This window comes from Entelurus aequoreus, linkage group LG07 (assembly GCF_033978785.1).
Source record: "Entelurus aequoreus isolate RoL-2023_Sb linkage group LG07, RoL_Eaeq_v1.1, whole genome shotgun sequence".
In the NCBI taxonomy this organism is placed as follows: domain Eukaryota; kingdom Metazoa; phylum Chordata; class Actinopteri; order Syngnathiformes; family Syngnathidae; genus Entelurus; species Entelurus aequoreus.
Genome location: NC_084737.1, coordinates 27,792,998 through 27,812,199, shown reverse-complemented (window position 1 = coordinate 27,812,199; position 19,202 = coordinate 27,792,998). Strand labels below are relative to the sequence as shown.

Sequence of the window (19,202 nt, the reverse complement as noted above, 5' to 3'; positions counted from 1 at the left end):
CCACTCAATGTTTAAATACATCTTTGGAACAATTGATGCTTTTAAAGACAGACACATAGCTTCAAGGTTGAGAAGTTTCAGGCCCCCATATTCATACTCTTTGTACAAAACCTTTCTTTTAATCTTTTCTGGTTTGCCGTTCCAGACAAAATCGAAGACCCTCCGCTCATAAATCTTAAAAAAGTTTTGTGATGGAGCTGGTAATGACAAAAACAAATAAATAAATTGAGGAATAATTAACGAGTTGGCAATAGACATTTTACCATACAAGGTTAGGGATTTCCCTTTCCATAATTGCATAATTTTGTCCAGCTTTCTTAGTCGATTATCATAATTTACTGAGCCTAGATCTTCCAGATTTTCTGGGACAACACCACCAAGTATGTTAACTGGTCCATCTGTCCACAAAACAGGCACTTTGCATTCCATTCGAAAGGACGTTCCCTTTAGATTTCCGATCCTTAACATTTCACATTTATCATAATTAAGCTTAAGGCCAGATTGCTGTGAAAATATGTCCAAAAGATTAAGAAGGTTCCGCAAACAATGAGGAAAAATCGTATCTTTGTGAATCAGCCTTTTCTGACATGAACTTCATCAAGAACAAACACAGAACACGCCTCACTGATGCACATCTGCAAGACTCACTCAGAGTTGCAGTGTGAAGTTACACACCAGAGTACAACACACTAGTTAACAGCATGCAATGCCAGGCTTCCCACTAACTGACAAAGAAACAGATAACAGATTTGGTGTCCAGTTCAAAGTGTGACATGATTTAAAAATTTGAGAGTTTACTTTTGTATTTTACATGAGTTATTATTTGTACAAACATGGTGCAAAGTAATTCATGATTTGTTAAAAAATGTTAGTGGCTAGCTAGTTAAAATGGGATATTGTGATTTCACAAGACTGTCTTAGAAGTGATCATTTGAAAATGTTCAATTTGAAAAATGTGCACTTAGAGAAAATATAAAAATAAAGTGTTGCATATTGATATTTATCTGTTTCTATATATATTTATTGTGAGAAATCATTAAGATGATCAGTGTTTCCACAAAGATAAATATTATTAATAATAACAGAGTTAAAGCTAAATTGAGCAAATTGGCTATTTCTGGCAATTTATTTAAGTGTGTATCTAACTGGTAGCCCTTCGCATTAATCAGTACCCAAGAAGTAGCCCTTGGTTTCAAAAAGGTTGGTGACCCCTGCACTAGAGTGTGTTGGATCAATGTTGTGTATTTAAAAACATTTTAATTTGTGGAACAATAATATATATGAAAAAGTCCAGTCAACTAAATATTTTATGACCCTCCTTGCAGTATGTCTGCGGACCACCTGTTGAAGATCTTTGATTTAGAGCCTGTTACCTATGAATTCTCATTTTCCACACATTACAACATTCATCGGAAGGCCCAGGAAAAAAACTACCATTGTCAACATTTTTTAAAAGATGAAAATATTTATTTATGGCACTCTGCAATGTTTGCATGAATGTTATTTTAATCTACGTTTACATTGCATCATTGCATGTCTCGGGACATAGAGCAACATCGTGACATGCAACTACATCTCCAGGCAGTATCCCTGTGGATCAAGACAGGGAAGGGGCGGGGGAGAATGTTGTTCCAAGACAAATAATGTTGTAGCTTCAGGCTCCTTTTCACTATGACAACAACATACTTTCATTGAGTGTATAAAACACGTTACAGGCCAACTTGTTGTCACCCATATTTACTGGCTTGGTCATATAAAAGTTCCCTTTGCAGGTTTCCTCAACAGTAAAACAAAAATATTGTGAAAAGACGGCAAACTGTTCTTTTTAATTCAACATTTAAACATTCATTGTTTTCTTGCAAACAACTATTTACATTAATCTTCTTTATAGATTTGAAATTCCACTTTTTTCTTTTTTCTTTAGTTTGTTGTCAAAATCCTGTTGGCATTTTTTCGGGCTTACAGAGCTGGCGGTTATATAACAAATCCAATAACTGGCTTTCATTTAAAGCAGATGTTGGCTGTCCAGCAAGCAAAGTCTCTCTGCTCTGCTGTGGCTAGGTGGACTACATTATGTGTTGCTTTGCACAATCAAATGCAGTGCAGTTTAGGCCTGCAGCTAAATGATGAGCAACATTATACTCTGAAGTTGATGGAGTCAATGTTAAATAAAAGGCCAACATGGGTACATTAAAAAAAATTACAGTGCGGTGCACAGAGCTGTTCAATCATGTTCAACTATCACTCTTCATCCCTTTTGTTCATATTTGTAATATCATGTTTCATGATTGTATGAAGTGCATCTAGGTATTGGTACGTTAAGTGTTGTTTTTTTGTATTTGTGTATCAACATTTCTGGTGACGAAAGTCATGTACCAAAAAAAACCTAAATCACACACCTCTCTGAGGCCAGTGACAACAGCTGCTTTTTTCCTCCTTTCCCACCCCATACATTTATGTGCATTTTGGTCATGGCATAGGTGGAAATTCACTCAGCACCTTCAAATTTAGGATTTGTAGTTCCAAGTAAATGCTCTGTATCACTTTTTCAGCACAATGTAGTTGCATTCATATTTATCTTTTTAAAACTCTCAATGTTAGTTAAGCCTATTGTTTAAAAGAAATCACTTTGCTCTCTTTCAGATGATATTGAGGATGCAACTGTCAACAAAATTGCGTAAGTAAAAACCTCATAATGATTAACTGACACAGGGCAATTTGTTCTCTTCACCCATGTTGATTGTCATTGTGAGTGATTGAACAGATACATGTGCAGTGTGTTGTTTATTGCTTACTCGGTTGGTGCATGAGTGGTTGGTTGTTTTTAATAGCGACGTGTCCTTTTGCCCTTTGTCCCTTCACACTGGCACTGTCATCTTACTCTCTTAGACTTTCACCCAGGGCGCAACAATTTCTCTAAGGTGCGCGTCTGTACAATTGCGCACTGCTCACGTGTCCTGCATGCAGCAAATCTATGCCCCACACAAAATCTAATCCAATCTGAACTCTAAACAAAATAAACACATAACAATTTGTTCTGTAGAATTTTGCAATGCAACAGAGTGACCGGTGACAACAAGCAGCCACAACAGATAAAACAATGTTCGTCAACACTGTTCAATTATTGTAACGTCTGTCGAGACGCTTTAAAGAGCACAGGAATTCCATCGATCACTTTATTGATCAAAACTGTTTGTCGACCGTAACCACACCAAAAACATTAGTAAAAACCTTTTATCTAGCAAAGCTGGTCATTTTCTGCCGTGCAAACCATGCCAAAACTATTTGTCATGTCATATCAACAGCAGCCGCCCTCTCCTGCTCACTTGCGCCAACGCACACACTTATAGCACTAAGCCACTGATGCGTTTATGGCCACACAAAAAATTGGATACATAAACTGTAAATGCTAGGTCATTACACTATTACTCCACAATCTGATGCGTGCTTATTCTACTGTCATTTATTAAGAATGTATATTTGTGGATATTAATCATGAAATGTTAGTAGATTCAGTGTTTCCCATAAACTGCCAAGATACCTGTGGCGGTGGGGGCGTGGCTATGGGCGTGGTCACCATGACATCAAGTAATTTGCATAATTTACTACAATGATATGATTTTCTCTAAAAAGGCTCAAAAAATGTATACTTACTAATTAATAACAGTTTTGTTTTAAACGTCCATCCATCCATCCATCCATCCATCCATCCATCCATCCATCCATCCATTTTACAATATAACTACAACACATTATGTACATATTTATATACAGATTTGAACAATAAGTTATTCACTGAAATATATTTATTAATTGTGGTTCTTACAAAAAATATATCTTATAAAATATAAAAGCTAAAATGTCTCTTAAAGCTCTGCCCCTTTAATTAGTGCATACTAAATAATTTAACTTTAGCCTACTACTACAACCATATTATTTACCAGCAACATAAAGTGAAACAGAGGCAGAGATGTCCTGCCACAGTCAGTAACAAATAGGGATGATGTTTGATAAGGAATTATCGAGTTCGAGCCTATTATCGAATCCTCTTATCGGACCGATTCCTTATCGATTCTCTTATCGAGTCCAGATAGGTTGTTGTATATGGAAAAAAACACAATATTTGGTTTAACAAAAGCTCACTTTTATTATATAAGAAAAAAATAAAATCTAATAAATAAATAAATATTGACTGTTACCCACCTAAAAAAATAAAATAAATAAATATTGACTGTTTTTACCCAAAGTATATTAAGTGGGATTTTTCAGAGAAACAAATATATACAGTAACACAAAAACAACCTGTCTCTGTGATCACTATAGGTGTATAAATAATACTATAGTGTTAAATAAAATCAGTACCTTGGGCACAAAACTGAAAATAATACAGCTCTCCAAAAAGTGCACTTCTGCTGCTATTTGACATAACTGTTTGTTATGATGCTTTGACATTTTTGCACTTTATTTCTTTATTGAAAGAAAATTCTATGAAGAGAAAAGTTGTTTGCAAATGTGGTTACAATGCTAAAAAATGAAAAGTTAAAGCTAAAAAAAGAAATACACTTTATTGAGTTAACATTATTTCTTTATAGGGGGAAAGATGTTATGAGCTAGAGAATATAACAACTACACTACCCAGCATGCAACGGGAGTGACGAGCATGCGCAGTAGCCCCGAAAAGTGTTGCATGTTGCCACGCTGTGAAAGTAAACGTCAAGAACTCAGCCAACACGCCTCGTCTGCATTATTAATAATTAGACAGACAACACATATACAGTGTGATTTTTGTTTTGTTTACAAGGAAAGAAAAACAAAAGTTAAAAAAAGGGAGATATATGTTGTGTATATATATGTATGTGCTGCGGTTGCTTTAAGAACGTTGCGACAGCTGCCGTAAAGGAGGTGCGTTGCTAGCCTGGTTGCTATGTTTCCGGTTGGTCGTAAAAGTGTTCGTCATGTGTTTTACCCTGCTAAAATCTCTCAGTAAAGTTATTCGATGGATTATAGCTTTTGTTTTGAACTTTATTACACCTTGGAGCGCTTTTTCCCGTCCATTGTTTTCCTGCTTTCGCTATCTGCGCCTAATGACTGAGCTACGTGACGTCATTTCTTGTGATGTCCCACGGAGCATTTCTGCTCGGGACGGGATTCGAATAAAGAATCAACTCTTTTTCTTTACTATAGTGGTCTCGATAACGGGTACCGGTTCTCAAAAAGGGATTCGAGTCCGAGGACTCGGTTCTTTTCTTATCAAACAACCGGGAAAACCGGTTTCGAGTATCATCCCTAGTAACAAATAAACAGAAAACAGTAGTGGTCAAATACAAATAAGGCAACAAGAGAAGTATCCTACACTTATCTTTTGTAAAGTAAATCTGAACAGCCTATATGGGCATCTACATCAACTATATGATTTTCCTGAGAAGCTGGACAGGACGAAAAAAAATATTTCTAAAAATTTTTTATTTATTTGTGGCGGACGTAATTCTTTCGTGGCGGGCCGCCACAAATAAATGAATGTGTGGGAAACACTGAGATTACAAGAATGCTAATAAAAATATATATTTTACAGACAGAAAGTTACAGGAATGTTCACTTTATCCAATGTACAACATGGGAGTTTTTTAAGGGGAACTAAATGTGATCTGTGAAAGAGGTACAAATTATTTCAAAAGTAGGATCCCCACCCAAACATACAATACTACTACACAGCTATAATACTAATGGATTAGATTTATATTGCACTTTTCTATACACTAGACCAGGGGTCGGCAACCCGCGGCTCCGTAGCCGCATGCGTCTCTTTGACCACTCTGATGCGGCTCAGCTGCATACTTGCCGACCCTCCCGATTTTTCCGGAAGACTTCCGGATTTCAGTGCCTCTCCCGGAAATCTCCCGGGGCAAATATTCTCCGATTTTCACCCGAACAACAATATTGAGGGCGTGCCGTGATGGCACTGCCTTTAGCGTCCTCTACAACCTGTCGTCGTGTCCGCTTTTTCACCATACTATCTGCGTGCCTGCCCAGTCACATTTTGTATGCAGCCTCTGCTTACACACGTAAGTGACTGCAAGGCATACTTGGTCAACAGCCTTACAGGTCACACTGAGGGTGGCCGTATAAACAACTTTAACACTCTTACTAATATGCGCCACACTGTGAACCCACACCAAACAAGAATGACAAACACATTTCAGGAGAACATCCGCACCGTAACACAACATAAACACAACAGAACAAATACCCAGAATCCTTTGCAGCACTAACTCTTCCGGGCTACATTATACACCCCCGCTACCACCAAACCCAGCCCACCTCAACTGACGCACGAAGGGGGGGTAGGGGGTTGATGTGTGGGGGGGCAGTGTTGGGGGGGCGGGAATTGGTGGTAGCGGGGGTGTATAATGTAGCCCGGAAGAGTTAGTGCTGCATGGGATTCTGGGTATTTGTTCTGTTGTGTTTATGTTGTCTTACGGTGTGGATGTTTTCCCGAAATGTGTTTGTCATTCTTGTTTGGTGTGGGCTCACAGTGTGGCGCATCTTAGTAAGAGTGTTAAAGTTGTTTATACGGCCACACTCAGTGTGACCTGTATGGCTGTTGACCAAGTATGCCTTGCAGTCACTCGTGTGTCTGCAGAAGCCTCTATAACATGTAAATGGGCTGGCACGCCGTATGTACAGGTTGTAGAGGGCGCTAGAGGCAGGGCCATCACGGCACGCCCTTATTAATGTTGTTTGGGTGAAAATCAGCAGACATTCGAGAGAATAGTTGCCCTGAAATTCGGGAGTCTCCTGGAAAAATCGGGAGGGTTGGCAAGTATGACGCTGTCAAGCGCCAATTATATAAAACTTGCGGGCCGCACTAACATTACATTTTCATAGTAAGGTGCGGGCCGCGTGTCTGAGACCCCTGGTTTATACATAGCACAAAGCAAAAAAAAACTTTGTATGCAGTGTTATTTAATTTTAAATTTCAAAAGAGTTTTGTGGCTCCCATTGTTTTCTTTAATTTGTGAAATGGGTCAAAATGGCTCTTTGAGTGGTGAAGCTTGCCGACCCCTGCACTAGACACTCAAAGCGCGCACAGAGGAGTGAGAACCCATCGTTCATTCACTCCACATTCAGACCTTGGTAGTGGTAAGCGACATTTGTAACCACAGCTGCCCTGGGGTAGACTGACTGAAGCGTCCCTGACAATTTTTTCCTATGGCACCTCTGACCTAACCTGACTATCGCCAGGTCCTTGTAGTTCGCTGAGCTGAGATCTGGGCTCGAGGGCAATGCAAACTCCTTCCAGATAGCAAAAAATAATGAACCAATCAGGATCGCCGGGCGGGATTTCATAGATGTGACGTAGCGCCGAAACGACTGTTTGATTCAAACAACAATGGCGGCACGCAGTGAGGAGTCGTGTGCTGACATTGATTCTGCTATTGCAACTGTTTTGTCGAATCTATCGCATGTTAATTCTTTAAAAGATGAACAGAGAACGGTTTTGAAGGCATTTATTAACTTTTCGCTCTGTCGTTATCCAATATGTCGGCTGTTCTGTTTTGGATTTCCCAGCGTCACTCTAATCAACGTCACGGGTTGATTTCGATGTGAGTGGTTGAAGTAGCATGCCATTCAAGATAATGGACAAGTGGTTTATCCAATCACATACAATTATTTTTTTACAAGGCCCCGCCTTCTGAAATACATCTCCTATTGAGAAGTCCCAGATCCTTGTGTGGAGCTCAGCGAACTACAAGGATCTGGTGAGAGTCAGGTTACCTCTGACCACCACCAAACATTCATACACCAGCGGCACTGGGAGCAAGGGTGAACTGTCCTGCCCAAAGACACAACGGCAGTGACTTGGGATGGCAGAGGCAGGGAATGAACCTGGAACTTTCAAGTTGCTGGCACGCTCTATGCTCTGTACTGTAACCCATGAGCCGTTTATTATTTTCATTGTAAGTGGGCCAAATCACTTATATTAGAAATTTGTCTCATGGAAATGACTGTCATTTGATTATAATAGGACATTTAACCTGCATCAGTGTCATGTTTGGGACAGGTGTGCTGCTGGTATGGCCACCGTGTTGTTGCTCACATGTGCTCCACTGAATGCTCAGGGAGTTTTTGCCTTTGCTCACACATGAAGAATTAGAGGGAACCTGAGTGCACGACCAGATTAAAGTTAAAAGTGTGATTTGAGCAGAGTATTACTCTTATTTAACAGCACTTCTTTTCTTCTCTTGCAGGCTCTGGTTATGTACGTTCACGTTGTCAGTTGCAGTATGTGCCGTGCTGCTTCTGCCCATCTCAATTCTCTCCAATGAGGTGCTGCTCACCTTCCCACAGAGCTACTACATGCAATGGCTCAATGGATCGCTTATCCATGGTATATTTTTGCGTTTTTCTTAGTCACCCTAATCAAAATTATCTGTGACGATCAGAAGTAAACACAGCAGAAAGATCACGTTAAAGTTACAATCTCTAAATCTATATTATTCATGCCTGTGACCCAACTGGTGCGATTGTTATAGGTGGGAAAAGAAGTACCCTAGTCGGCTGATAGTTTATGGTAAGGATATACTTAAAAGTCCAAAAATACAACAAACATTTTATGATTTTAGTTTTTTCTTTCTCCCAATAATTACACATGACTAGCAAAAAAAGATAGCAAAACTATGCCTCCCTATGGTGGATTTATGTAATGCAATCACATTACTGATAATAGAAGACTAATTATTTGAAACATTTCTTCTTCTCTTTATTATTTTGTGTTTTTTTGTTTTTTTTTAGGATTGTGGAACCTAGTGTTCCTTTTCTCCAATCTGTCCCTGGTCTTCCTCATGCCCTTTGCCTACTTCTTCACTGAGTCTGAAGGGTTTGTGGGGTCCAAAAAGGTGATGGTGTTAACAGTACTGCATCTTTAATTAAACATTGCTTTCTAAACCAGATAGCTTCTGTGATTGCATAATAACCAATTTTTGTTTATGTAAAGGGGGTAATGGCGCGAGTATATGAAGCAGTTGTCCTGTTGCTGCTGCTAGCTCTTCTTGTGTTGGGCATTGTATGGGTGGCATCAGCCTTTCTCCATGACAACATGGCGAGGAAGAGCCTCTATGGTGAGTCTTCTGTGTTTTACAGTACTCGTTTTTTCAGTGGCAACAGTTGGTACCAATGTAAAATACATTGTATTTATGTCTGATTTGCAGACCTGTGGGAGTATTACCTTCCCTACTTGTACTCGGGAATCTCTTTTTTTGGAGTGCTGCTACTACTTTGTAGGTGTCCATCAAAATGTAATGATTGGTTCAAAGCCACTGACATTATAATGTGTTCACATCACCTGTGTTTCTTTCATTAGTGTGTACTCCTTTTGGATTGTCGCGAATGTTTAGTGTAACCGGCAGCCTCTTGGTCAAACCCCGGGTGAGTGACAATGTCATACATGCATAGTCAATCTGAATTGGGAATTGTTCATGGAGTCACTGATTTGACCAATTTCCCACAGCTGTTTGAAGACATAGAAGATACTCTCAGCTGCACCACTTTCGAGGAGGACTCGCTGTCCAGGAAACTGAAATGTGAGTAGGAGCCCTTTAGCGCACCGTCTTCTACCATTACCTTATATACGTGTTAAGCTGATATTTGTCTGGTTGAAGGTGGCAGTTCTCAGTCATGCTGGGTCAAGCTGAACATGGAGGCGATGAAGAAAGAGCACCAAACAGTCCGGACACAGCGCATCGCCTTAGGTGTGTTTGACTCCTCCAACAGTGTTTACGGTGCTGCTTATCCTGTTGATGTCTTTACAGAGACACGGAGGAAAGCTTCAGCATGGCAGAGAAACTTGGGTTATCCATTGGCCATGCTTATGCTCCTTGCCCTCACAGTAAGCATTTGTTAGATTCTTACAGGCTTATTTGGAGTCACATTTTTTTTTTAGGTTTCCATTTGAAGATTGTAATGTTTTGTCTCTTTTAGGGGATGTGTGTACTGATGGTCTGTTTCAATGTGTTGGAGTTACTCCTTGATGAGACTGCTATGCCCAGAGGAATGGAAGTAAGGATTTATTGAGACTTTTAAATATTTCCTCTGTATATATGTTGATGACTGATGTTTTTCTGTGTATTTAGGACCCTCACCTTGGAATGGCCTCCTTCTCAATGTTTGGTTCACTGGGTGCAGCAGTTCAAGTTGTCCTCATCCTGTATCCTTTAAAGCAATGCAAATATGATTACATAGTCATAAGCTTGTATTGACATAGACTGTACATTCATACATTATATTATTTACAACCTGATGGTTTCCACTGTTAAAACAAACATTAATTTGAGTGTTGTCCTTTATAAGTGCCTAACAGCTATCTAATGGTGTCCTCAGTAGTAGGATTCTATAGCTCTCCGCTCTTCACTGGTCTAGTGCCTCGTGCACAGGACACCAACCTCACACAGGTACAGCAGTGTACAGTATCTCTCGAGCAAGCCACGCCAAACCACCCCGTGTCGTGTATATTAACTATATGTATGTTCCTTTCAGATGATCGCCAACTGTGTTTCACTTCTCATCTTAAGCTCAGCACTTCCAGTCTTTTCACGCACACTTGGTAAGGATGGAAACATTTTTGTGATGTGTAATGTCTATTGTTCAAATGTACGGCGGTGACAATGAATTTCCCCAAGGGGACCAATACATCTAAATCTAATCTAAACACAAAGGATTGTAATTCCATAATGTCACTGGTGCTGACGTAAACAGTAGTAACCAGGCAGAGAGAAAAAAAATATATGTATGCCTCTAGTCTGTGCTAAAATAGAGCAGAGTGCTTCAGAACGTAAGTAAGACATTACAAAAGTAATGTCTTGTGATTAATGTAGCGTCCTGACAGAAGCCCACAGAGTCTGCTCTTTTTAACCTTAATACGCCAACAGCACCGCTCAGTTTCAACCGTGCATACACACATTTTGTCATCGCTTTCCACACTAACACTTTCTCATTATCCGCCAATCACGATCACGGCGAGTAAGGTGCATTCACAAACCTCTAAATTTTTAACACAAGCAAGTTGTTTTTTGGCACATTGTGTTTTGTAATGCTGCTGATTTTGTTACGATAATTATGACAATATATCATGGATTTTATTTCATACCGTTAATTGCATTACATAGCATTTTATTTATATTATTGAAGCATATAAATTCTCAATGTGTTCAACATGCATGTCACACAATTTAGTAAAAGTAAAAATGCAATGCTTTAAAAGAAACAATATTTTTGTCTTGCATTCCCATTTAAAGTAGATGTGAGGACACTGTTTCAAAGTAACAGTCTGGTACCTGTATCGGTTAAAATGTAAACAATACCCATCTCTAGTAAACAAACAAAGGTAGTAACAGGTTGCCATGTTTGCGTCTTACACTTGTAGTTTTGACATCTGTCACAAGAGGGCGTTTTAGTCTTTGCTTCTTCTTCAAGTTTGTGTGTTTTCTCTAACATTTATTCTCCTCTGTTTTTAGGGATCACACGCTTCGATCTACTGGGAGACTTTGGACGGTATAACTGGCTCGGGAACTTCTATGCTGTCTTTTTATACAACATGCTGTTTGCTGGTCTTACCTCTGCCTCCCTGATCAAGACGGTCACATGGGCAGTACAGAGAGAACTTATTCGTGCATTTGGTCAGTAACTCCGCATTATCATTATGTGTGCCAAAATGTACTACTTTTTATGTGTGGGTGGTCTGAGCTGATATTGAAAGCACTTGAATGGTGTGTCGTTGGTTTTCCCAGCTTTGGCCCCATTTCCCTGTGGGCTGGCCGCTTTTCCTTAGATAGAAAAAAATACAATTCTTACAGGAAAGTGTAAAAGGACAGGAGGAGATTCAGATCCCCTTGGGGACCTTTAGGCCCACCGCCCTAGACCCCTTGCAGCACACACACCCTTGAACCCTCCACCCAACACAAACAAGCCCTCAAAGCACACACGCACAGTCTGCCTTTCTTGCAGTTCAGATAGCATCTCTTTGCTAAGGCCACTCACTTTCCCATTGCCTCCCAACTCACTTTTGTTCCATGCTAAAACGTCTCTCCTTTTACCTACACGGCTATTTTCCCTAGTTTTGCACTCCACCCAATAATTGTGCACTATTTTAATTGCATTTATTTATTCTTTGCAGGTCTCCACAGACTACCTTTAACTGTGTCTCGCTCCACTGTCCCATTCAGACTCCTCCTGGCAAGTGGGCTGTCTAAAATCCAGTGACTTATTACAAAAAAAAAATATTTTCCTAACAAGTGAACCAAATGTGCACCTTTTTGACTAAAGGCTTGAACAATTCAGCACCATCGTCAACATGGACAATCTGCTTGTGCTAAACGAAGAGACCTAAGGTGATGAGTCCAGTTCAGTTTGTGCAGTGGGTGTTCTGCTCAGATATGTTTGAGGATCAAAATATTGAAGCCTGTGCAGTCATATAACCTCTAAAGACAGCTCCATGCAACATGCACAGGACTGATGGAATTAAGCCATATACATTGGCATCACTGCCAATCTAACCCCTAAAGGAGCTTTTGAAAGCTACAATTCAGCAAAGGTATTTTAAAAGGTAATGCTGGAGCTCTGAGTTAATTTCCTCTTCCTGCTCCAGGCAGATAGTACTCTGTTTTTCTGACTTCGCCGCACTTTTCTCTTTACGGGTGTTGCACATGAGCCGCACACTGAGCTGGCGTAGGATCAGTCCTTGAGGGGGAAGCTACACGGAGCAAATGGTATGTGTGGTTTGTGGGAGCCATAGGTTGAACAGGGGTTGAAGACATTTGAGATGCTTAACTTTTCTCAATTGTTTATCTTTGGACAAACTTTACCTGAGTGACTGTCAGTCACACAGTTACTCCTTGACTAAAAGAAAGCTTTACGTTTTGTCTGATGCCTTGATTTCCAAGTAAAACTTGGAGGGACCTGTAACTTAGACCAACCAAACTGTGAATTGTGATTGCATTGTTTTGTGGGTAAGTGCAATATTTTAAAATAAAAGCACACTTTTTTTTTAACAATACCAGTAGTGATTTAAAATGGCAATAATTTCTGTGAAGTGTACAGCGTCGATGTGTTTTAGTAGCTTTAGTCATACATAGCTGTCTTGTGCCAGTTCATCAGCTGTAAGCTGACACTGCTGGTGATCCCTTGTCACATTTTTCCTTTGCTGCTGTATCAGCAGGTAATTAGCTGTTGGTTTGACCAGCAGGGGGCAGCGTATTTCAAGTTCAACATCAACCTCTGTTGTGTGGTTCTTTTATTCTGCCTTTTGATTGAATGTGCATTGTGTGTGTATAGGGAGCACTCTGGGGTCTCACTTTTCTTTTCTTTTTTTTTTCTTTTTTTAATTGATTTTCCTTTCTTTTCTGACTGGCATCACAATCTTTGTAATATACTGTTAAAATGTTAGGGCATTGTGGAAGGGACACATCCCTTTTATTACAATTGTTCAGTTTATGACAAATGTGATACAGCTGAGATGCAAAATCTTTAGAGTTGTTCTCAAAGATTGCAGAATATGCTTGTTTACTTTAAAACACTTTACCTTTTGTTGCTTTAACAGCAAAACCCAATAAACATTGTCCTGTTTTTTATAAAATTTGAATGCCTTTTTTGAAACTGTAACCTTTTACAAACCGCCGACACTTGTCTTATCAGTTGTGGGTATTTGTCTTCCACATCCTTTCACTCGTTTGTTACACTTCTTTAATCAGCTCAAGAAGAAAGCCATATTGTGGCCTGTCTTTCAGCAGCATCCAGCTGCGACGCCACTAAAGCCATAACCCACGCTTTCCCTGCTCCGATGCGAGTGCCAGATAAAAACAACAAAATCTCGAATCAGCAGTACAACTGACATTCTCTCTTTCACGTCGCGACCAACCACCCACCGCCGTCTTCCATCACTTTTCCTTGCCTGTTGTGCATTTCCTCCCGTTTTTCTGAAGTCAGTTCAAGAAAAGGCCGACGGTTGATTAATTTGTCTCCAGTGATTTTTGTCGGCATTTTTTTGTTTTGTTTCTTTGGATGTCTTAATCAAGCTTATTTGCTTTGGGTTTTGTTTTGTATTGTGTTTCCCCTGCAGAGAGGAAATGAACTCAAATGCTGCAGTAACATTTCTGCATATCTGGTAGCTGCTGAAGCTGTGAGGAAGTGACACAAATAACCAGATGTAAAGATGCGTTGAGAGACACTTATGCATTATTGATGGGTTTGCTCAGCGTCACAAAGGTTAAACAAGTTTGGTGGTGGTCTGTTAAGTTGGCAGACGTGGCTCCAAATGTAGCTTACCACCAGGAGCAAATGTGGAGTGATGAAATGATTGGTTCTCAGTTCTCACTGTAAAGCACTTTTGAGTGTCTAGGAAAGCACTATAAATCCATCCATCCATTTTCTACCGCTTATTCCCTTCGGGGTCGCGGGAGGCGCTGGAGCCTATCTCAGCTACAATCGGGTGGAAGGCGGGGTACACCCTGGACAAGTCGCCCCAATCCATCTATTTTCTACTGCTTTTCCTTCTCTGGGTTGCGGGGGTGCTGGAGCCTATCCCCGCTGCATGCGGCCAGACAAGTCGCCACCTGAACACAGGGCTAACACAGACAACATTCACACTTACATTCACACACAAGGGCCAATCAACTTATCCCCAGGTGCATGTCTCTGGAGGTGGGAGGAAGCTGGAGTACCCGGATGGAACCCACGCAGTCACGGGGAGAACATGCAAACTCCACACAAAAACCCCGAGCCCGGGGATTGTGAGGCACATGCACTAAACCCTGTTCCACAGTCCTGCCCTAAATCCTGTCTATTATTATTATAAAACAAACTATTACTTTTGCTTGCATACATTTTTGGTTTTCCTTTGTTTTGGTATTGTATAGTATTTTGCTTTGTACACTTCTATCTTAAGTATTGTAAAGATAGGATTGGGTTGAAGTTGGGGATGCTCTAAAATTTTAAGTCTAACATTTGTAAATAAAAAAAATTAAAAACTACTATGCAAAGCGAAAGCCATTTATCAACAACACTCAGAAACGCCGCTGGGTTACTAATTGCTATAGAATGGAAAAGGAGTAGGATTAAATAAGTTTTGCTTCTTTCTATTCCTTTTCGAGCATGTTGTAAAGAGAAATGACAATGTGTGGATTATGATGTTTGATGCATCATATTGTATCTCTATTCATGTTTAGAAATAAAACCAAACCAACTATTGCCTAATCTCAAAGCAGCAGTGTCGAAATTGTTTTCATTGAGGGTCACATCGCAGTTATGGCTGCCTTCAGAGGGCCGCTTGTAACAGTGAATATATATGAATATAAAAGTAATGATTCACCTCATGATATTATTGCACAATTGCTTATGAATTTACTATTTTTTGTGTAAACTAAAAAAAATCTTAGATTTTGCAGACAAATAACAGCACCTCAGTTGCCATAATTGAACTGTTTTTATGTTGTTTTTTACAGCATTAACTGTAAATGGAAAAACAGTGCAGTTTTTATATGGTAGAAAATTATGGTGACTGTGCAATTTGATTAACTTGCTTTGAAATCATACGTCAAGCAGATATGCTATATATTTTGGAATTTATGAAAATACATCGTGAGTTCAATCCCGGCCTCGGGATCTTTGTGTGGAGTTTGCATGTCCTCCCCGTGACTGCGTGGGTTCCCTCCGGGTACTCCGGCTTCCTCCCACCTCCAAAGACATGCACCTGGGGATAGGTTGATTGGCAACACTAAATTGGCCCTAGAGTGTGAATGTTGTCTGTCTATCTGTGTTGGCCCTGCGATGAGGTGGCGACTTGTCCAGGGTGTACCCCGCCTTGCGCCCAATTGTAGCTGAAATAGGCTCCAGCGACCCCGAAGGGAATAAGCGGTAGAAAATGGATGGATTTATCCGGGTATTCCTGATACGACTTTTTCACTTTTGATACGATTCTGATATTGGAGCCGTGAGTGTTTGCCGATTCCAGCAAAAATTGTTGAAATGTACATACCGTATTTTTCGTACTACAGAGCGCACCGGTATATAACCTGCACCCACTAAATTTTCGAATAATTGATCCCCATATTAGCCGCACCGTTGTGAAATTAGCTATTTACTAGGGGTGTTGGAAAAAATCGATTCGAATTCGAATTGCGATTCTCACGTTTTGCGATTCAGAATCTAATCTCATTTTTAAAAAATCGATTTAAATTTTTTTTTTAAATTTTTGTATTTTATTTTTTTTAAATTAATCAATCCAACAAAACAATACACAGCAATACCATAACAATGCAATCCAATTCCAAAACCAAATCCGGCCCAGCAACACTCAGAACTGCAATAAACAGAGCAATTGAGAGGAGACACACACACAACACAGAACAAACCAAAAGTAGTGAAACAAAAATGAATATTATCAACAACAGTATCAATATTAGTTACAATTTCAACATAGCAGTGATTAAAAATCCCTCATTGACATTATCATTAGACATTTATAAAAAATAAAAAAAGAACAATAGTGTCACAGTGGCTTACACTTGCATCGCATCTCATAAGCTTGACAACACACTGTGTCCAATATTTTCACAAAGATAAAATAAGTCATATTTTTGGTTCATTTAATAGTTAAAACAAATTTACATTATTGCAATCAGTTGATAAAACATTGTCCTTTACAATTATAAAAGCTTTTTACAAAAAAATCTACTACTCTGCTTGCATGTCAGCAGACTGGGGTAGATCCTGCTGAAATCCTATGTATTGAATGAATAGAGAATCATTTTGAATCGGGAAAAAATAGTCTTTGAATCGAGAATCGTGTTGAATTGAAAAAAAATCGATTTTGAATCGAATCGTGACCCCAAGAATCGATATTGAATTGAATCGTGGGACACCCAAAGATTCACAGCCCTACTATTTACACAAAGATTTTGGAAATGTTTATTTACATATCTTAATTTTTTTTTTTTTGGTACGGTGTCGTTGAATGTCTAGAAAGGCGCCTTATAGTGTTGTCCCGATAACAATATTTCAGTACCGGTACCAAAATTATTTCGATACTTTTCTGTACTTTTCTAAATAAAAAGGGACCACAAAGAATTGCATTATTGGCTTAATTTAAAACAAAAAATCTCACGGTACATTAAACATATGTTTCTTATTGCGAGTTTGTCCTTAAATAAAATAGTGATCATACAAGACAACTTGTCTTTTATTAGTAAGTAAACAAACAAAGGCTCCTAATTAGTCTGCTGACGTATGCAGTAACATACCGGTACTTTTCAGAGGCAGTATAGTACCGAATATGATTCATTAGTATTGCGGTACTATACTAATACCGGTATACCGTACAACCCTAGTGCCTTATAAGTCAAATGTAGTAGTAGTAGTAGTAGCAGTAGTATAATTGTTTCCAAATGGTGCCTGTAACAAGGCAGTAAAACGGATGATCAAACAAAACCGAGGTCATTGTCATGGACCCACTAGCTGCGGAAGCTGGCTCTCCAATCAGCTAAACAGAATCAATAACTCCACGGTGATGTTTTGGTGAATATACTGAGGAATTTGTGAGACTGAAACAATACAAAAAGAATGCCATTGCAAGATAATAATGATAAATGGGTTATACTTGTATAGCGCTTTTCTACCTTCAAGGTACTCAAAGCGCTTTGACAGTATTTCCACATTTACCCATTCACACACACATTCACACACTGATGGCGAGAGCTACCATGCAAGGCGCTAACCAGCAGCCATCAGAGGCAAAGGGTGAAGTGTCTTGCCCAAGGACACAACGGACGTGACTAGGAAGGTAGAAGGTGGGAATTGAACCCCAGTAACCAGCAACTAAGACACTTGTAAACGTGTGTATGTCAGTATGTGGTATATCAGCGAGTATACATATGCATTAAAAGGGTCAAAAATCCTAGGATTTTTGTTACAGCAAACTTGGTATAGGATCAATTGTCGAGCCAAGCACATTGGACTCATTCACCCTTGTAGATCAGTCTTGATTTAGTCCGGGAAACACAACCTTACATGGTTGTGCAATCAACGTGTTGCAGCTGTCCCATTGGGTGACACACACACACCATTAGACTGGTTTTTAGGCGTATCTCGGACAAGGCAGCTTGTAACGGGATGAGATACGCTATCTTTATTGTCAAAATAGAAGAATGAACGGGGGGAAAGAGAGACAGACTAGCTTTCCTGACGGTCGTCCGTTTGAACCGTATGCCAAAATGAATCAGGGGCCTCGTTTGTGTGTTCGCAAATAACTGAGGCAGTGACAGGAAAAAGGCGAGACTCGCTGGCTAATCAACTGATAATGTCTTGCACTCTGTGTGCGCACGCTCGCGCCACGCTTGCCTCACACGTGCAGACCTTTTTGTTTCTTTGAATGTTACGCCGGTCTAAAGGACCGCAGACAGGAGCTAGAAAGTACGTTTTTTTTTTTGTGTTAAAAACCAAACAAGGCAGCGCATCATATCTAACCTTTGACCTGCTTGTCTGGGGTCAGGAAGCTCCGCCCTCTTCGGTCTATTGTCCAACACTTCTCTTACAACCGTATGGTCACCATGTTCATGTGCACGTTTCAGGTGATCTATATTTCTTTTAAATGTTTGAGCAAAGTTTAACCGAGCTGTGTGTGTGTGTGTGTGTGTGTGTGTGTGTCTGTGTCTGTGTCTGTGTGTGTGTGTGTGTGTGTGTGTGTGTGTGTGTGTGTGTGTGTGTGTGCGCACAGCCACGTCACAATGCACCACCCTGCCTCTTCCTGCACTGATAACATAGTGAGACATGTCGGTGGGCAGAAAGAAAGAAAGGATGGGTGTTGCGAGCGGTGTCAAATCCTTGACCCCCCCCCAACCCTTCATATGGCCTCCTTCTGAGGAAGTGGAACCAGCTTTCAGCTGCGAGAGAGACAAGACAAGCACTTGAGACGTGAAAGCCAGCATTGCTCCAACACATACATTTCAGCTTGTCACAACTTTGAAATGATGGGACACAAACCATTGACAGAATTACAATTCGTTGCACTCGAAACCCTGCAACCTGCGTTGTAAATTATGTTTTCCAAGTGTTCAATAGAAAACCAAATTTAAAATGAGCGACTATCAGCTCTGTTGAAATATTGAAATTGGTTTTGTGTTATTTTAAACAACTACAACTTTGCAAATAGAATCATT

The 19,202-nt window shown here is 39.9% G+C and overlaps 1 protein-coding gene across 1 annotated transcript in view; it reads left to right on the top strand.

Moving 5' to 3' along the window:
- The window catches only part of lmbr1l (limb development membrane protein 1-like), a 34,327-nt gene extending 21,287 nt beyond the window's left edge, over positions 1 to 13,040 (top strand). Inside the window, exons 3-17 of the mRNA XM_062051993.1 lie at positions 2,644 to 2,677; positions 8,250 to 8,389; positions 8,794 to 8,897; positions 8,996 to 9,119; positions 9,210 to 9,278; positions 9,362 to 9,426; positions 9,509 to 9,581; positions 9,660 to 9,749; positions 9,810 to 9,886; positions 9,979 to 10,056; positions 10,131 to 10,204; positions 10,358 to 10,448; positions 10,534 to 10,600; positions 11,511 to 11,672; positions 12,170 to 13,040. Coding sequence (XP_061907977.1) covers positions 2,644 to 2,677; positions 8,250 to 8,389; positions 8,794 to 8,897; positions 8,996 to 9,119; positions 9,210 to 9,278; positions 9,362 to 9,426; positions 9,509 to 9,581; positions 9,660 to 9,749; positions 9,810 to 9,886; positions 9,979 to 10,056; positions 10,131 to 10,204; positions 10,358 to 10,448; positions 10,534 to 10,600; positions 11,511 to 11,672; positions 12,170 to 12,255 — 1,334 coding nt within the window. The 3' untranslated portion in view covers positions 12,256 to 13,040. The remainder of the gene's footprint in view (positions 1 to 2,643; positions 2,678 to 8,249; positions 8,390 to 8,793; positions 8,898 to 8,995; positions 9,120 to 9,209; positions 9,279 to 9,361; positions 9,427 to 9,508; positions 9,582 to 9,659; positions 9,750 to 9,809; positions 9,887 to 9,978; positions 10,057 to 10,130; positions 10,205 to 10,357; positions 10,449 to 10,533; positions 10,601 to 11,510; positions 11,673 to 12,169) is intronic.
- Positions 13,041 to 19,202: the final 6,162 nt, after the last annotated feature.